The following is a 15101-nucleotide window of genomic DNA, read 5'->3' on the forward strand; positions in this document are numbered from 1 at the left end:
TCCTTCTGAACAAAATTTCAAATAGGCCAAGTTCAACATACAGCCAGCCTTCACATCTGGGGCCAGCAAGATAATTCCAGATGCAGCTGTGCCAAAGGCACACAAATATCGCACATTATGATGACTGCCATCTGACTGGATTTGATGATGGTTTGAAGGCTCTGCTCTTCACTGAGAAGGCTGCTGCAAATTGGCTTGGAAAGCTCCACATGCACTAAGAAAAAGGGTTATGATTAAGATATATAATAAATGCAAGCCTTAGGGTTCACAATATTGAGTTAAAAACACATTGAATTAAAATGGACATTAATGTCATTGTTAGTGTTACTTTCATTTAACAAATCTCTGAATTTGTGTGTGTTAATACCTTCAGGAGTGGAGCCTTGGAGATGTCCTGCATATGTTGTCATGTCTCATACAAATCAATGTCTTGCAACAGAACCTGCTTGAACCCTGAAGGGGATGGAAATATAGCAATCAAGAAGTTAACTAAAGATTTGTGCATATATTTCTATAGAGATAGTCTGCTGCTAGAGACAGATTAATGAATCAGAAAAAAAGTGTTTATGCAGACTTTGGGTGTTTTGCTTACAGAAATGCCTTTAGAGTCCTGTATGGTAACCTTACTTTACCCTAACTTTAGCTTCACAACTAATTGCAAATGCACACCTAAAATCACTAACTACTACACTTCCTTTGATACATTTATGGTCTTCAAAAGAAGACCTGCCAACGCTGTGAAAAATTCAAGGTTTTTGTTTTATGTTTTTTCCCAAGGTAAAACTGAACCTAGTGGTTTTATGGATTTTTTAAAAAAATTTAACTTCACATTCACATTTTTATTATTATAATATATAGTTGAAAAAAATACTAGAAATATTAGACTCTGCTTTTAATTTCTAAATGAAAACTTTGAACCTTCTAAAATGTTAAAATGGAAGTGATGAGAAAACTTATTATGCCTACTAGGAAAAAATAAAGAGGTTTAGATATATCTGGAAGCTTAGGCCAGGTCTACACTACAAATTTATGTTGGTATAACTACGTCGTTCGGGGTGTGAAAAATCCACATCCCTGAGCAATGCAATTTTAGCAACCGAACACCTGGTGTACTACTTAAGTACTACAGTGGCGCAGCTGCATCAGTGCAGCGTTTTAAGCGTAGACCTGCACTTAGAAGGGAAGGGGAATAGATGGAGCCATTGGTGATTGTAGAGAGGGGTGTAGTAAGTAAGTGGAATCAACTATCATTGAACTGTAAGGAGAGTGGGTGGGGTTGTGAACTGTTAAGGTAGCAAGAATCTAGATACTTTTGAAAGATGGGTAGGCATCAGATCATGTGGTTCTGTGTAAAGATGGCTAGCTCATATTACTTTACGGTGCTGAATTCATTCGGTGGCTTTTCCTTTCCTCATTCTAAGCGCAGTAAATGTGAAAGTTGCTGATCAATTATGAAATGGGTGATTGTCATATAGGAATTTATCTGACTCAACATGCCTAAAGTTGAAGGAAGTAGTGCAAAACAAGCAATTAATCTGAGAAAGGGCAGACAATCCGACTCTTCAGATTCTTCAAGCTCAAATAGTGTCCAAGTTGCTGAAGATGCCATCGAAGAATGCCAAGTATGGCAAGAATATCTTTGCCTTTTGCTCAAACAATAAAAATAAAATACATGGAGATAAACCTATCTCATAGAACTGGAAGGGACCTCGAAAGGTCATCGAGTCCAGCCCCCTGCCTTCACTAGCAGGACCAAGTACTGATTTTGCCCCAGATCCCTAAGTGGTCCCCTCAAGGATTGAACTCACAACCCTGGGTTTAGCAGGCCAATGCTCCCCCCACTGAGCTAATGCTACCCCCAATGAGTCAAAGAGGAGAGAACTTCTTGAGTCCAGTCATCCTAATTTCCTTACCTATGGGTATTCAGCATACAATCTAAACCTCATTGAGAAAGGAGCATCTAGCACATTGTACGTTCAAAAATTATTCTGACGCCACCATCAGCCTGGTTGGTTGACTGAAAAAGGAAGATTGATGCTCCAGCACCCACTGACATTCAGTGGAACTCTCAGGAAAATCATGGGCCGGATTTTGAGCTCCATTACAGCAATTGTGCACCTGTTTGCACAAAACTTTCGGAAGCCAGAGAATCTAGTCAGTGGAAGATTCCCCCTGAAAAGGGGAATCCTTTGGCTTCTTTGCCACACTTCCACTGGCTGCAAGTGTTCAGAGCATGGCTGAGGAAAGGGTGTTTTTCTGGGGCATCCCTACATTGCAGCACTCCTCAGCTACTAGAAGTTGGGGACCATTGTCAGCTGGTGTCATTTAAAGCAGTCTTTATGCAGGGGAGTAGGATGGTGCAGAACTGGCCTCAGTATTGAATTGGAGGCACAAAGGGGCCTCTTATTTCCCTCCTCTTCAGCTATGCTCATTGTTCTTTGGGCCCAGTTGAGACCATGGTCCTGTTTCTCTCTATTTACATCCAACTAGAAGGACTGTGTTGAAATTTGCACCGAGCATGAGGATGACTTTGATCAAAACACAGCATACGTTTTACACAAGGGGCTCTCCAGAGAGAGGCATGACATTTATAAAAGCAATTGATAGAGGTTTCAGAGGAATTTGCCAGATTACAGGCTGATGACACTAGTGTCACAGTCTCACTGGAAATCTGGTTTGATCTAAGTAACAATAAAGAATTGGAACCACACAAGGACAAAATCAAAAAATAATTCAGAGAAGCTATGGAACCTTTCTATTACTCTAGCCACCAGTGCAACTGATCTCAGATACAAGGGTCATAGACTCAGCTGTGAACAGGAAGAAGTAACTGAAATGTGGCTGATGGAACAGAGTCCTGAGTTTCCTTTTTCTCCTCTACCCCTTGAAATTGAAAATCCAGATTTCAACTCCCTAATCTGTGTTTGCAAAAGGTGGTGTCACAGTTTTGTCCCAGGTAGTGGAAAATTATAGAAGCAAAATCATGGAAGACAGGACAACTGAATTCAGAATTTTTTCAATTGTAAAAAGACCTTCACTCCTGTCCACCCAGCTCAGCATCTCTCATGCATAGTTGGAATAATAAATATAATATAGAATTCATTTTCATAAGTATGTGATTTATGGTAACCTGATGAACTTTTGTGGGGTTGAGGGAAATTAAAACAACACTGGTCCTTTCATCCTTTAGAACATTTGTCTCCAACAGAATACAAACTTTATCTGCAAATTTTTCTTACTCATGTCTCCATTAAATAAGGTTAAAAAAACAAAAACAACCACCATACACACACTATCTCTTGTAGTAAAGAATTTTCATGTTGTTAAAAACTTATCTCCCTTAATGCATCTCTGCAAAAGGCTGCTTCTTCTCTTATATGACATCAACTCATACTAAATCAAAGTTGGGTGAAAAATGTTTTAAAAAGCCCTGCTCATTTTCTGAAGACATTGGTATGTTTGTTTTAGAGGGAAAATCCTAGTTAGAGTTACTGGAAAGAGCACAAAACAGAAGTGAGGAGTCTTTAAGGTCTTCCAAGGGCAGAAATCCATCTTTTCCTGACATTAATGCTGCATTGTTCTGTACATTTCTGGTTTACATCTAATTCCTGGCTGACAAGTGTCCGTTTTTCATGCTTATTCATCAGTCACCCTTGCATTAGCACTGCCTTGAAGGCGTCTGCCCTGCCTCTTATCGCCTTTCTCAGAAATGATAAAGGATATCCTTAAAGTTTTACCCACCCACGCATCACAGTAAAACCCAGAACTACAATGAAGGAATAAAATACAGTTTGTAAAAATAAAAAAAATAAAAATGGAAAAAAAGGTCATTCTTTGCTGACTGCAAAGATGAAAGCTAAAAAAGAAAAGGAAGCAGAATAATGCCAGGAGTTAAAATGATTTGTACACAGAAACTGTTACCTTTGGGAGATTAAAAATATAATGTTTGAGTTGTTTTTAGACTAAGGATGCATTACACTTGGAATTTAAAATTGAGCCATTTAAAGATGCTTCACAAAAAGGGCTATTTTTCCCCTCCAAAAAGCAAAGAAATTCAGACGTGGGTTTACAATGAGAGATTGATCCCTCCATTCTATTAGTCCAGTTTTACAGCAGTGGAAAACCATTGATTTCAACACAGTTGTGAATGAGGCCCTCTGTCCTGATTGCAACAGATTGTCCCTAGGTATTTCAGGAGTCTCAGAATGATGTCTTGCCCCAGTGCGCTATGTGTGTGTTTTGTGCTATGCCTGTAATACGTGGCACAAGAACAGTCATTGACTTCACTGGGACTGCCCATTAGTAAGGAAAGTAGGGTTTGGCACAGAGTTTCATCCCAGAATTTTAATCCTTAAACTTGAATTTCTTTCCATTGTATCAGACCCTGCACAGGAGTGGGAAGAAGAAAAATATCTGTTGTACAGGCTGAGAGTTCTAGCCAAACCAAAACCACTTCCACAGAAGCTCCAAGGTGACGCCCTACCTGCAGCCATGAAGGTTGCACCTTTGGAAGCAATTATTTATGTAGTGCTTAAATTGTGCAGCTGTCTGAGCCATCACCTTTTTGATTTTCCCAAGCCTGCTAATGCAACAATCAGGCTTCATGGGAATGACACCAAAGAGGTATGCTAATCCCCTAGCATCCTAGCATAAGTGGATTCTTCCTTGCCTGATCTAATCAGCCTTGGAAGAAATGTTATGGGTCCTGGAGCTCGGGCTCCAGCCCAAGCCCAGAAGTCTACACAGCAATGAAACAGCACTGCGAGCCCAAGTAGCTGGCACAGGCCAGCCGCGGGTTTTCCTTTGCTGTGTAAGCATACCCTATATTACTAAAGTGATGTGGTAAGAGGGTACCCTCATCCCTTTACCTCACATCACTCATCCTAAGATTAGGGGTGGAAGAGGTGCCGGACCAGTTTCTCTGATCCTCTGAGAACTGCAAAAAGGAACTGTTGCAGACTTAGGGGCAGTAGCAATTCACACAGTTTCTGCACAGGCAACAGTCCTGACTAAGTGGGTCTACCTTTTTTTTTTTTTTTGTTAATTTGTTTGTTCCTTTTCAATTGCAGCATTTCCTGAAGATTGTTTCATTCTTCTAGTTTTCAAAATGGACCAAATTTTTCAGTTTGGAATTTTGTGAGACTGTTTTATACCTTTTTTCCACCTCATTTTGCAAACAGAACTTTCAAAAATGGCATGTTTTAAAGTTGAAAAATGTGGGTTTTGAAAATATTCAGTTTTGAAAAAATCTCACCATGTGATTAAGATGACAATCAAAATTAACAAGGGGCAGGGGAAGAACTCTCTAAAACCACAAACAGCAAGAAAATGAAGATTGGAATCAGTAAACAGCAAATGAAGAATTGTAAGAAAATCAAAATATTTTCACAAGGTTTTTTTGTTTTTTTTTTAAAGGCCATTTTTCATCAAAAAACTGATTTCCTCAGAAACAGCCCCAGTCCTACACCAGTGGGATGTATCTAGCTCAGGGATAGGCAACCTATGGCACATGTGCCGAAGGCAGCACGCGAGCTGATTTTCAGTCGCACTCACACCGCCTGGGTCCTGGCCACCGGTCCGGGGGGCTCTGCATTTTAATTTAATTTTAAATGAAGCTTCTTAAATATTTTAAAAACCTTATTTACTTTACATACAATAGTTTAGTTATATATTATAGCCTTATAGAGAGAGCCCTTCTAAAAACGTTAAAATGTATTACTGGCACGCGAAACCTTAAATTAGGGTGAATAAATGAAGACTCGGCACACCACTTCTGAAAGGTTGCCGACCCCTGATCTAGCTGGACACCGCAGGTGCTAGAGTCACTTACATGAGCTCTCCATCTCCTCAATGTTTCTAAAAAGCCTAAATTAGAACTTTTGTTTGTTTGCTTTTCACAGCAAGCCAACTTTATGCTTGGATAGTTAAATATACTGCACAACCAGTATCTGTCTGCAGCTATCTGGTGACTCTGTGGATTGGGAGGACATATATAGTTCTGGATGGATAAAGCTCTAAGCACACAGGATGAAGTTGACAGAATGGAGTAGAAGAGCTCCATATCTTGTAAATACACAATTATGTACTTTTTTCAAATGAGTATTATTTACTTGATAGTCTCTAATAGCTCCTTTGAGAACATTCCCCTCTGTTATGTCAAGACCTGAACTTAGAGTATTTTTTAGTTTGCAGATCATTGACCCACTGTAATGCAGTGGCATTTTCAAAATATTACCGCATATTAGGTCACTGAGTGATGAGGAGCTTCATGTGCATTAATCCCACCTGGTAAAAACTCTACTGAAATTTTGGATGGGGAACACGTACTGCTCACACTCATCTGTGCCACTTGTTTATAATAATCAGAAGAAAGCTTGTTTATGTACTAAATGTAATTATTGCGCGTTATGGGTAATGTATTTTAATTTGTACGTATTGAAGCTTGTTTTAAAAACAAAGCATTTTATGAGATGATGAATATTGTGTGTGTGTGTATGTATATGTGTATATATACATATGTGTATACACATATACATACACACACACACAATATTCATCATCTCATAAAATGCTTTATGTATAGTGTTTGTGTGTGTAGATGTATCTAATATATATAATCTCTCTCTCTCCCTCTATATATTTTGTGTGTGTGTATAAAAGGTTATTGAGTGAGCTTCAGATCTACATTTAATGCTTTGAAAGGGAAATGGGAAGACATAAAACAATATGCCGGGGAAGACCTAGGATTATCTATCTATCTAATCTAGTTATACTGCACTCATTGTGGTATCTGACAACCTGAGATTTATTATTACTATAGTATTTGATATTTATGACAGTATACTACTATTATTAACACTATATTCTCCTATTATCTCCTAGTTTTAATATTAGGGCACAATAAAACCTGTTGTAATAGTTCCTAAAATGTATTTATATACACATGTTGGATGTAGAATCATAGTTTCATAGAAATGTAAGACTGGAAGTGACCTTGATAGGTTATCTTGTCCAGTCCCCTGCACTGAGACAGGACTAAGTATTATCTAGACTATCCTTGACAGGTGTTAGTCTAACCTGTTCCTAAAAATGTTTAATAATGGAGATTCCATAAACTCCCTATGTAATTTGTTCAAGTGCTTAATTATCCTTACAGTTAGGAAGTTTTTCCTAATGTGTAACCTAAATCTCCTTTCCTGAAATTTAAACCCCTTACTTCTTCTCCTGTCCTCAGTGGATAAGGAGAACAATTTATCACCCTCCTCTTTATAACAACCTTTTACATACTGGAAGACAGTTATCATGTCCCCCCTCTGTCTTCTAGTCTCCAGACTAAACAAACCACGTTTTTTCAATCTTTCCTTGTGGGTCATGTTTTCTGGACCTTTAATTATTTTTGTTGCTCTCCTCTGGGCTTTCTCCAATTTGTCCACATCTTTCCTGAGATGTGGTGCCCGGTATTGGACACAATAGTCCAGCTGTGGCCTTATCGGTGCTGAGCAGAGTGGAAGAATTACTTCTCGTGTCTTGTTTGCTTCTTTTGCAACGGTATTACATTGTTGACTCATATTTAGTCTGTGATCCATGATAGCCCCCAGATCCTTTTCTGCAGTACTCCTTCCGAGGCAGTCATTTCCTATTTTGTATTTGTGCAATTAATTATTCCTTCCTAAGTGCGGTACCCTGCAGTGTCCTCACTGAATTTCATCCAATCTATTTCAGACTATTTCTCAAGTTTATCAAGATCAATTTGAATTCTAATCCTGTCCTCCAAAGCATTTGCAACCCCTCCAAGACTGGTATCATCAGCAAACTTTATAAGTGTGCTCTCTATGCCATTATCCAAATCATTTATGAACATATTGAATAAAATATATTCAATACATTTGCTGGATGGAGGCAATGCATCTCCTTTGGGAGTGTCTTTATAGATGCATTAAACATTCAACTCTATTTTTGTATTTTACTCAACTAAATACAGTTATTAATTTTTGCTTGTTTAAAATCTAAAAGAAAAACTGAGAATGCATTGCACTTCTGAAGTACCGTTACTCTGAAGGACTCAACATTCTTTACCAGCATGAATGGATTAAACCTCACAAACACCCCTGTGAGGTAGGTGGTGTTATGTCCTTCTTTATGCTGAGCAAACTAAGAGCTTGTCTTCACTTTCAGTGCTACAGTGGCTCCTATATCTGACGGGAGAGCATCTCCCGTCAGCATAGTTAATCCACCTTTCCATGAGGTGGTAACTATCGCTATGGGAGAAGTTCTCCTGTGGACATAGTGCTGTCTACACAGGGGGTTAGGTTGGTATAACTATGTCACTCAGGAGTGTGGATTTTTCAAACCCATGAGCAACATACTTATACTGATATAGGTCTGTAGTGTAGACCTGGCCTAAGCAGGTGAAGCAAACAGAGAGATGAGTCAACATTCCCAAGGTCATGTAGCTAGTCCTCAGCACAGCCAGAAATAAAATTAGTAAGTCCTTACTACCAGCCTTCTTGCACCAACCACTAGACCGCACCAACTTCTAGATCAGGGTATGTTTTTTCTGCTATAGTTTTAAGACCCCTGGAAAGCAAGGTTTTATTGAGAACCCTAAAAACAACACACTTATAGTAGTGCTGTGCAATGTCTTTTCTAATTTTCCAAAACTATGGTTTGTAGCCACAGCCCTGCACTGGGTGTGGCATGGATGCACACCAAGTCAGCAGCAGCTCTGGCAAGAATATGCCACAGGAAGCTCTGAGCATATTGTGCCTCAGGGAGCACAATGCTTTCTGGTGCTTACTGCCCCACCTGTCAAAGGGGTTCATTGTCCATTCCCCTCTCTGCACTGGATAGAGAGGGAACAGAGCCGTAGCTCAGTTTTCTTTCCTCTCAGCTCCCTGTGCAGGACAGCGATGTTAAGCCTTGCCTATTCTAGGAAAATATATCAGTTTAACTAAATGAGTTTGTTTAAAATGTTACCAAGTAAATTACCAACTTAAGCTAAATCAATATAACCAAGGGCTAAACTGGTTTAAGTACATCTACATTACAGCTTTGCACTGGTTTAACGAGACTGATTTTTAAATCCAGTTAGTTAAACAAGCACACTTTCCTAGGCCACCTTTACACTACAGGGACTATAGGAGCATTGTTATGGCGCCATAGCAATTCCAGCATAACTCTGTAGTGTAGACGCAGCCTATGAGGGAAAGGGTTTTTCCCTAGCTGTAGGAATGGCACCTCCCTGAGTGATGGTAGCTAGTTCAATGGAAGCATTCTTCCACTAGCTCGCTGTGTCAGCGCTGGGGGTTAGGTCGGCATAGCTACAGCACTACGGAGTGTGGATTTTCCACACCCCTGAGCACCATAGCTATGTTGATCTAAATTTTTAGTGTATACCAGTCCTTAGTATAGATAAGGCCTTAGTCCAGTGATTCTCAAACTTTTGTACTGGTGACCCCTTTCACACAGCAAGCCTCTGAGTGTGACCCCCCGCCCCTATAAATTAAAAACACTTTTAAATATATTTAACACCATTATAAATGCTGGAGGTGAAGCGGGGGTTGGGGTGGAGGCTGGCAGCTTGCGACCCCCTATGTAAGAACCTCACGACCCCCTGAGGAGTCCCAACCCCCAGTTTGAGAACCCCAGTGTTCTGATGCTCCCTGAGTGCAGGGACTCCCATTGTGATTGATTGATTGGGTGAGGAGAATGGGGAAGAGGCCCCTTGTCTTTTCTCTCTCTCTCTCTCTCTCTCTCTCTTATATGAAGTTGCACAGGAGCCAAAAGCAATCCAGCTCCAAATCATGATGGTTATAATCTACTTAGATTGTAAACTCCTTGAGGCAGGGACCATCTTTTTGTTCTGTTTGTACAGCACCTAGCACAATAGGGTCATGGTCTGTGAGTGGGGCTTCTAGGCATACAGCAATACAAATAATACATAATAATAAAATTGCTAAGAAATCTTTTCCCACATAAGTTCTCCAACATGATAAAATGAAGTGAAAATATTTTTCAGTCTTTTTAGACGAGGGTCTCTTCAGGACAGAGATTGTGTCTTCCTGTCTGCTTGGAAATACCCTAACACGCATTCTGCACTACTACAATCATCTGTAAATCATTGCAAGAAGAATTAATGACCTCACAACCTGCTTTTGGTTTTTACTAGATCTCCGGAAGACTTTTGAACAGGAGCCCCTGGGGAAAGAAGTGTCTTTGGAACAGGAAGTCCTGCTCCAGTGCCGTCCACCTGAAGGCATCCCAGTAGCTGAGGTGAGTGACAACAGCTTCCTGCGCTAGCAATTGCCACTTAGTTGTCCTAACTGAGGCCTAATATGTGGCTAATGGTGCAGTGAATTAGGGTATGGCATGATGAATGGATGGTAATGGAGACCTAACTGCCTGCTGCTGGTAGAATAGATTGATTGGGAACTGATTAATGACTTTGGAGTCAATTAGAATGCCCCACTGGGCAGAGCCACAGGCAGTTCAGTTTTATTTTTTGTTCTCTTTCATGAAATCAGAACATAGCAGTATTATATCTGGCATCAGTAGGACAAATACCTGGTGGGATTTATGAATGCAACCCTTTTTTTTTTTCTTGCCTTTTTTTAAAGTGAAAGTAATTGCTGTCCTTGAGGCAACTGGCTTTCATGTCTTAGTAAAACATTTATTTTTAATTTGCAGTATTTCATTTTCCTCACATGTTGGTGCACACACACTCACACACAGACTGCATAGCACAGTACAAGGGCCCCTACCATGATCTGATAAGGGACCTCTCAAAGCTGAAACAGGGTGGTGTGAAGGAAAATAATCCATCTTCTAGCATGGCTTATCTGTTCCATCTAACAGCAATTAAAAACACAGGTGAGGGTACTCTGTTTTCTTACTGGCAGGAGTAACCCTGCACTATTTAGCAAAAACTGTGCACACAAGCGGTGATGGGCTCCTCCGTGAAAAGGAGCTCACCTCAGTATGGTGGTGGTGCTAGTGGAACAGGGCTTTGAACTCATTCCTCACAGGAGGGGGGTTTCAGAATCACAGGGGGACCGCTGAAATTCTAAATTCAACTCTGCTGATTAGTAGAAAAAATTATTGTTAATGATGGTAATTCCCTAATCAGAATTCTCCTCATTCTTTCTCTACCATGCTCAGAAGAAACTGATGCCAATTTGCATTAGGATAAGTTAGTCTGTCATGGTTAAGTAGCAAAGTGGTTGTCATTCACTGTTGATGACTGATTTCTCTGGAGATCATGCTTAACGTATTACATCCCTATCAAACTAGATCTTGGGTCTAATCAGAATTGCAAAAAAATGTCGACAAACAACAGAAGGAATAATTAACATAGTGGATTACACACACACACACACACACACACATATATTTTTCAGTAAGTTTTTTTTCTTTCCTCTTTAAGATCCCGAAAGCTCAAAGAAGTGATTGAGTCTGGCGAGCCAGCTCTCTGACAGCCATGATATTAATCAGTTGACTTTCCTCAAGAACTTATCAACTTTTGTTGCTTCTTAGCATCCTGCCAACCTACTGTTGTGCCTTGACAAGTGTATTTATAACAGGGCATGTCATATCGCAGATGCTCTCGGATAGTGGGGGACTTCATTACCTTCGCTGGGAGCTGAGCTTGCTCATGAGTGGCAGTTAGTATGTGTGCAGTGTTACACACAGCTCTGCACCTCTCAGCGACTTAACAGCTAGTTCATCTCTTCTGTCAAAAAAACCCCCAGAAAGCCTGATTACGTGGAGGAGAGACAAACAGCATGAGTTAGCATGATGAGTAGAAAGGGGGCGCTCGTCTCTGTCACAAACATTATGGAAAAAGCATTAGCCTTTTTAATTGTTTTTTTCTTAAATCAGATTAAATGTATCCCCCTTCCACTGAACTGCTTTAAAGGCTAATATGCCCTGGTTCCTGTGAAGAAACTGATCTCTGAAAAGATTCTCTGTGAGCTGACCATATAATAATTGCTCTTTTTCATACTCTCTAACAGACAGTTCACTTTGTTAAGTAGTCAAGATTCATGGCTGCAAGCTAATTGGCTGTGAATCTTATTTGCACCATGGTCGGGGCAGACACCAATTAACATTTGGCAGGCTCAGGAGCCATACCCTGTCTGACATTCAAAAGAACTATTCTTAATGTTTCTCCCCCCCCCCCCCGCTCCCCTTCTCACTTTTGAAGTCAGGAGGGAGATCAAACACCCAGATTGGAGAGCAACCTAATGCAGCTTCTTTGTAGACTCTTTCCAACGCTATTAAAAGAACAAAGACCTGAACACTAATGAATAGGAATACCCTAATGTGACACTTTATTACTGGCACTTGCTGAAGCTGGTATGATAAATTTAAAAAATGGAAAGATGAAAGGTAACTTGGTGGGTTGAAGGATTACATGATTATTTTAATTTAGAGACGAATGCTTTCTTTGTTTAAGACTTCATTTATTTGTTCGGAGAACTTTCTGATATGATGATATAGTTAACCGAGAAAGAAGGGACTCCAGGAAAGCAGGCAATCAGCTGTTAGGCTCTCTCACATTATAGAAAGAATGTTTTGATTCCTGACATCCCAAGTCTGTCTGGGTAATGTAAACACAACAGCTATTAGCAGTGTTTCCAGATTCGATGAGGCAGACAAGAGTACTTCAAATTATTCCTCATTACAGGGACTGCTTCTATGCCCTAGAGACAGATTACCATGCTGTCCAATGCAGACCAATTGGTGACCCACATTTTCTTGCATTTTTCCAGCTTTCGAAATGGTGAATAGTTTAAAAAAATCCTATGTTGCAGGTAACATAATTCACATTGATATTACTATATAACCCGGTCATTGAAATTGTTGCTTTCGTTTTTTTCTCTTTGTTTTAATTTGTATTAGGAAGTGCTGGAAATAACCCACTGTTAGGAGGATAGCGAATATATCCCTGTCAATGCAAAGAGGATTTAGACATGTAATTCCTAGCATGGTAAATGGCAGTTAACCACATCAAGCCCCTATGGAGCAATGGCAGGACAGATCCTTTTGTTTTTAGTAGGTTGAGCCATGTCACAGTTTTTATCCCAGCCCCTCGCCCCCTCCCCCAGGGAGGAAGAAAGACTAAGACAGAGATGAGGCAGCAAAGCTTTTAAAGAGCACTTACCAGTGCTTCAGCTCCACTAAGGCATCATGCGCATTAGAGTAGATTGAAACTATAGACACTTAAAAAGCCCAAGGTCCAAATACAAGGGTGTGTGTTACAACACAATGCTCTGAAGGTCTGAGGTCAAACCAAAATTCATCCTGCTTGCTCACTGGGGACTGGGAAAGGCAACTGATGATTTGTTCAGTCACTATGGAAATCAAATCAACTTCTCTATGGCTGTATACCCTGACCACCAGCTAAGAACAGCAGCAGTGCCGGCTGCACTCTGGCAGATTGCCGAAGGAGAACTGACGCCGTAGGGAAAATGAGCAGTGACATGGCAAAAATAACACCAAAAAACAACAGTTCTGGCTCTTTCTAGGTTTCCAAAGCAATGCAGCACCTCCAAAGCAATGCTTAATTGTGTGCATTAGGGCTTCGGTAAGGATGGGAAACCAGTCCACATGGGGAACGTTACATTTTAGAATCAAACTCACACCAAACCTTTCAAGCGTTCTGCAATGTCTGGGAAAGAGTTGGTTATTTCCATACAAGCAGTGGAAATGCTAAAATACCATAAGCGAGATTCTTATGAGATTTCTGCACATAACTAAAGCAGGCAAATTCATTCCTGCTGTAACTCCATTGAAATCACCTGGGAGAGGAATCAGAAAAGAAGCAGCAAAATCCATTGCTCTGTATTTGTGCCACATTATATCGTACCTTTCCTCAATTGAGACACTGGGTTATACCGAGATAAAAGATGATCAGATAAAGAGCATCTGAACTGTTGGATACTTATTTAAACAAATAAGGCTTTTTGAGATTTGCATTTGGCCATCACTAGGCATTAGGGGCCTGATTTTCAGAGATGCTGAGAACCCTGAACTCCAGTCAAATCAATGAGATCTGCAGGCGTGTAGCACTTCTGAAGATCAGACAGTTCCAGTCCTCTGGATTCCATCTGAAGCCTCAGCATTAATTCCGCCTCCTCTTGGCATGTGGACTCTTTCAGGCATCTCTGAAAAGCCAAGAAAGGAGCACATTCTTGATAGGGGCACATACTGGGATTCTCTCAAGGTAACGCAGCAGAATTATTAGCAATTAATCCCTTTGCTCATTTAATTTGTTCTTTGAAAGATGCCAGTATCATATTGTGAGTGAGAAATATACTCAGAGACATGCAGCCCCATCAAATTAGCTCCTTGCAATAGGTTATAGATCAAAACATCAATGAGATGTAAGATTAGTTAATATGCCATAAGCAGCTAAATGAAGTTTTGCATTGAAACGTGTGATTTGCTGCACCTTCAACAAGGAGATAATTGCTTTTCTAATTATAATTGGGCATAGCATACAAACTTGGTGACCCAGCAGAGCTTAAAAACTGGCACTATATTTATCTATCTTTGCATGTTTAATTAGGAAGGAGAAGAAAAAACCCATCAAGGAGTCAAGTGGCAAATGGAGGAGTTGTTTTGCTGAGTCAAAATGAATGTGGTGTAGACTTTATTCGGCTGGTGGCAACTAGGGACTTTTCCAAATAGGCAGCATCAGGTGGCTGCTCCATCTAATTGATTATTAATATGACTGCTGTTTGCTTTGTTTCATGAGAGAGCTTATGTTTTGCTGCAGTTATTCCTTAATTGGAACTTCATGTGTATGCATTTCCATGCAAGTTCATTGTCATCCAAGCAGTGTTTTATATTCCCTGCAGGAAAGTGAGCTTGTAGAGAGGAGAACAGCGGGGTTGATGGCCATGAATGCGGATCAGCTGGGAAATGGCATTGTCATTTGTGGCCCCTTGTGATGCATGATGGAATTACCTGTGGGTCAGGTATCAATAGGGAAGAGGCTGGAAGGGGCCAAGTTGATTTGTGACATGTAAGGAGGCACATCTCTCCATCTTACCAAATGCTAACACAGACTATTTGCAAATTCCCTAGCTCCTACTTTC

At 40.3% G+C, this 15101-nt stretch overlaps 1 protein-coding gene across 2 annotated transcripts in view; it reads left to right on the forward strand.

Moving 5' to 3' along the window:
- Nucleotides 1–15101, forward strand: part of UNC5C (unc-5 netrin receptor C) — a 350903-nt gene that overhangs the window by 254819 nt on the left and 80983 nt on the right. For both annotated transcript variants that reach the window (XM_024197612.3, XM_024197613.3), the window contains one exon: nt 10169–10272. In XM_024197612.3, the coding sequence (XP_024053380.2) occupies nt 10169–10272 (104 nt within the window). The remainder of the gene's footprint in view (nt 1–10168; nt 10273–15101) is intronic.

The sequence above is a fragment of the Terrapene carolina genome, unplaced genomic scaffold (assembly GCF_002925995.2).
Source record: "Terrapene carolina triunguis isolate 2854851 unplaced genomic scaffold, T_m_triunguis-2.0 Scaffold789, whole genome shotgun sequence".
In the NCBI taxonomy this organism is placed as follows: Eukaryota; Metazoa; Chordata; order Testudines; family Emydidae; genus Terrapene; species Terrapene triunguis.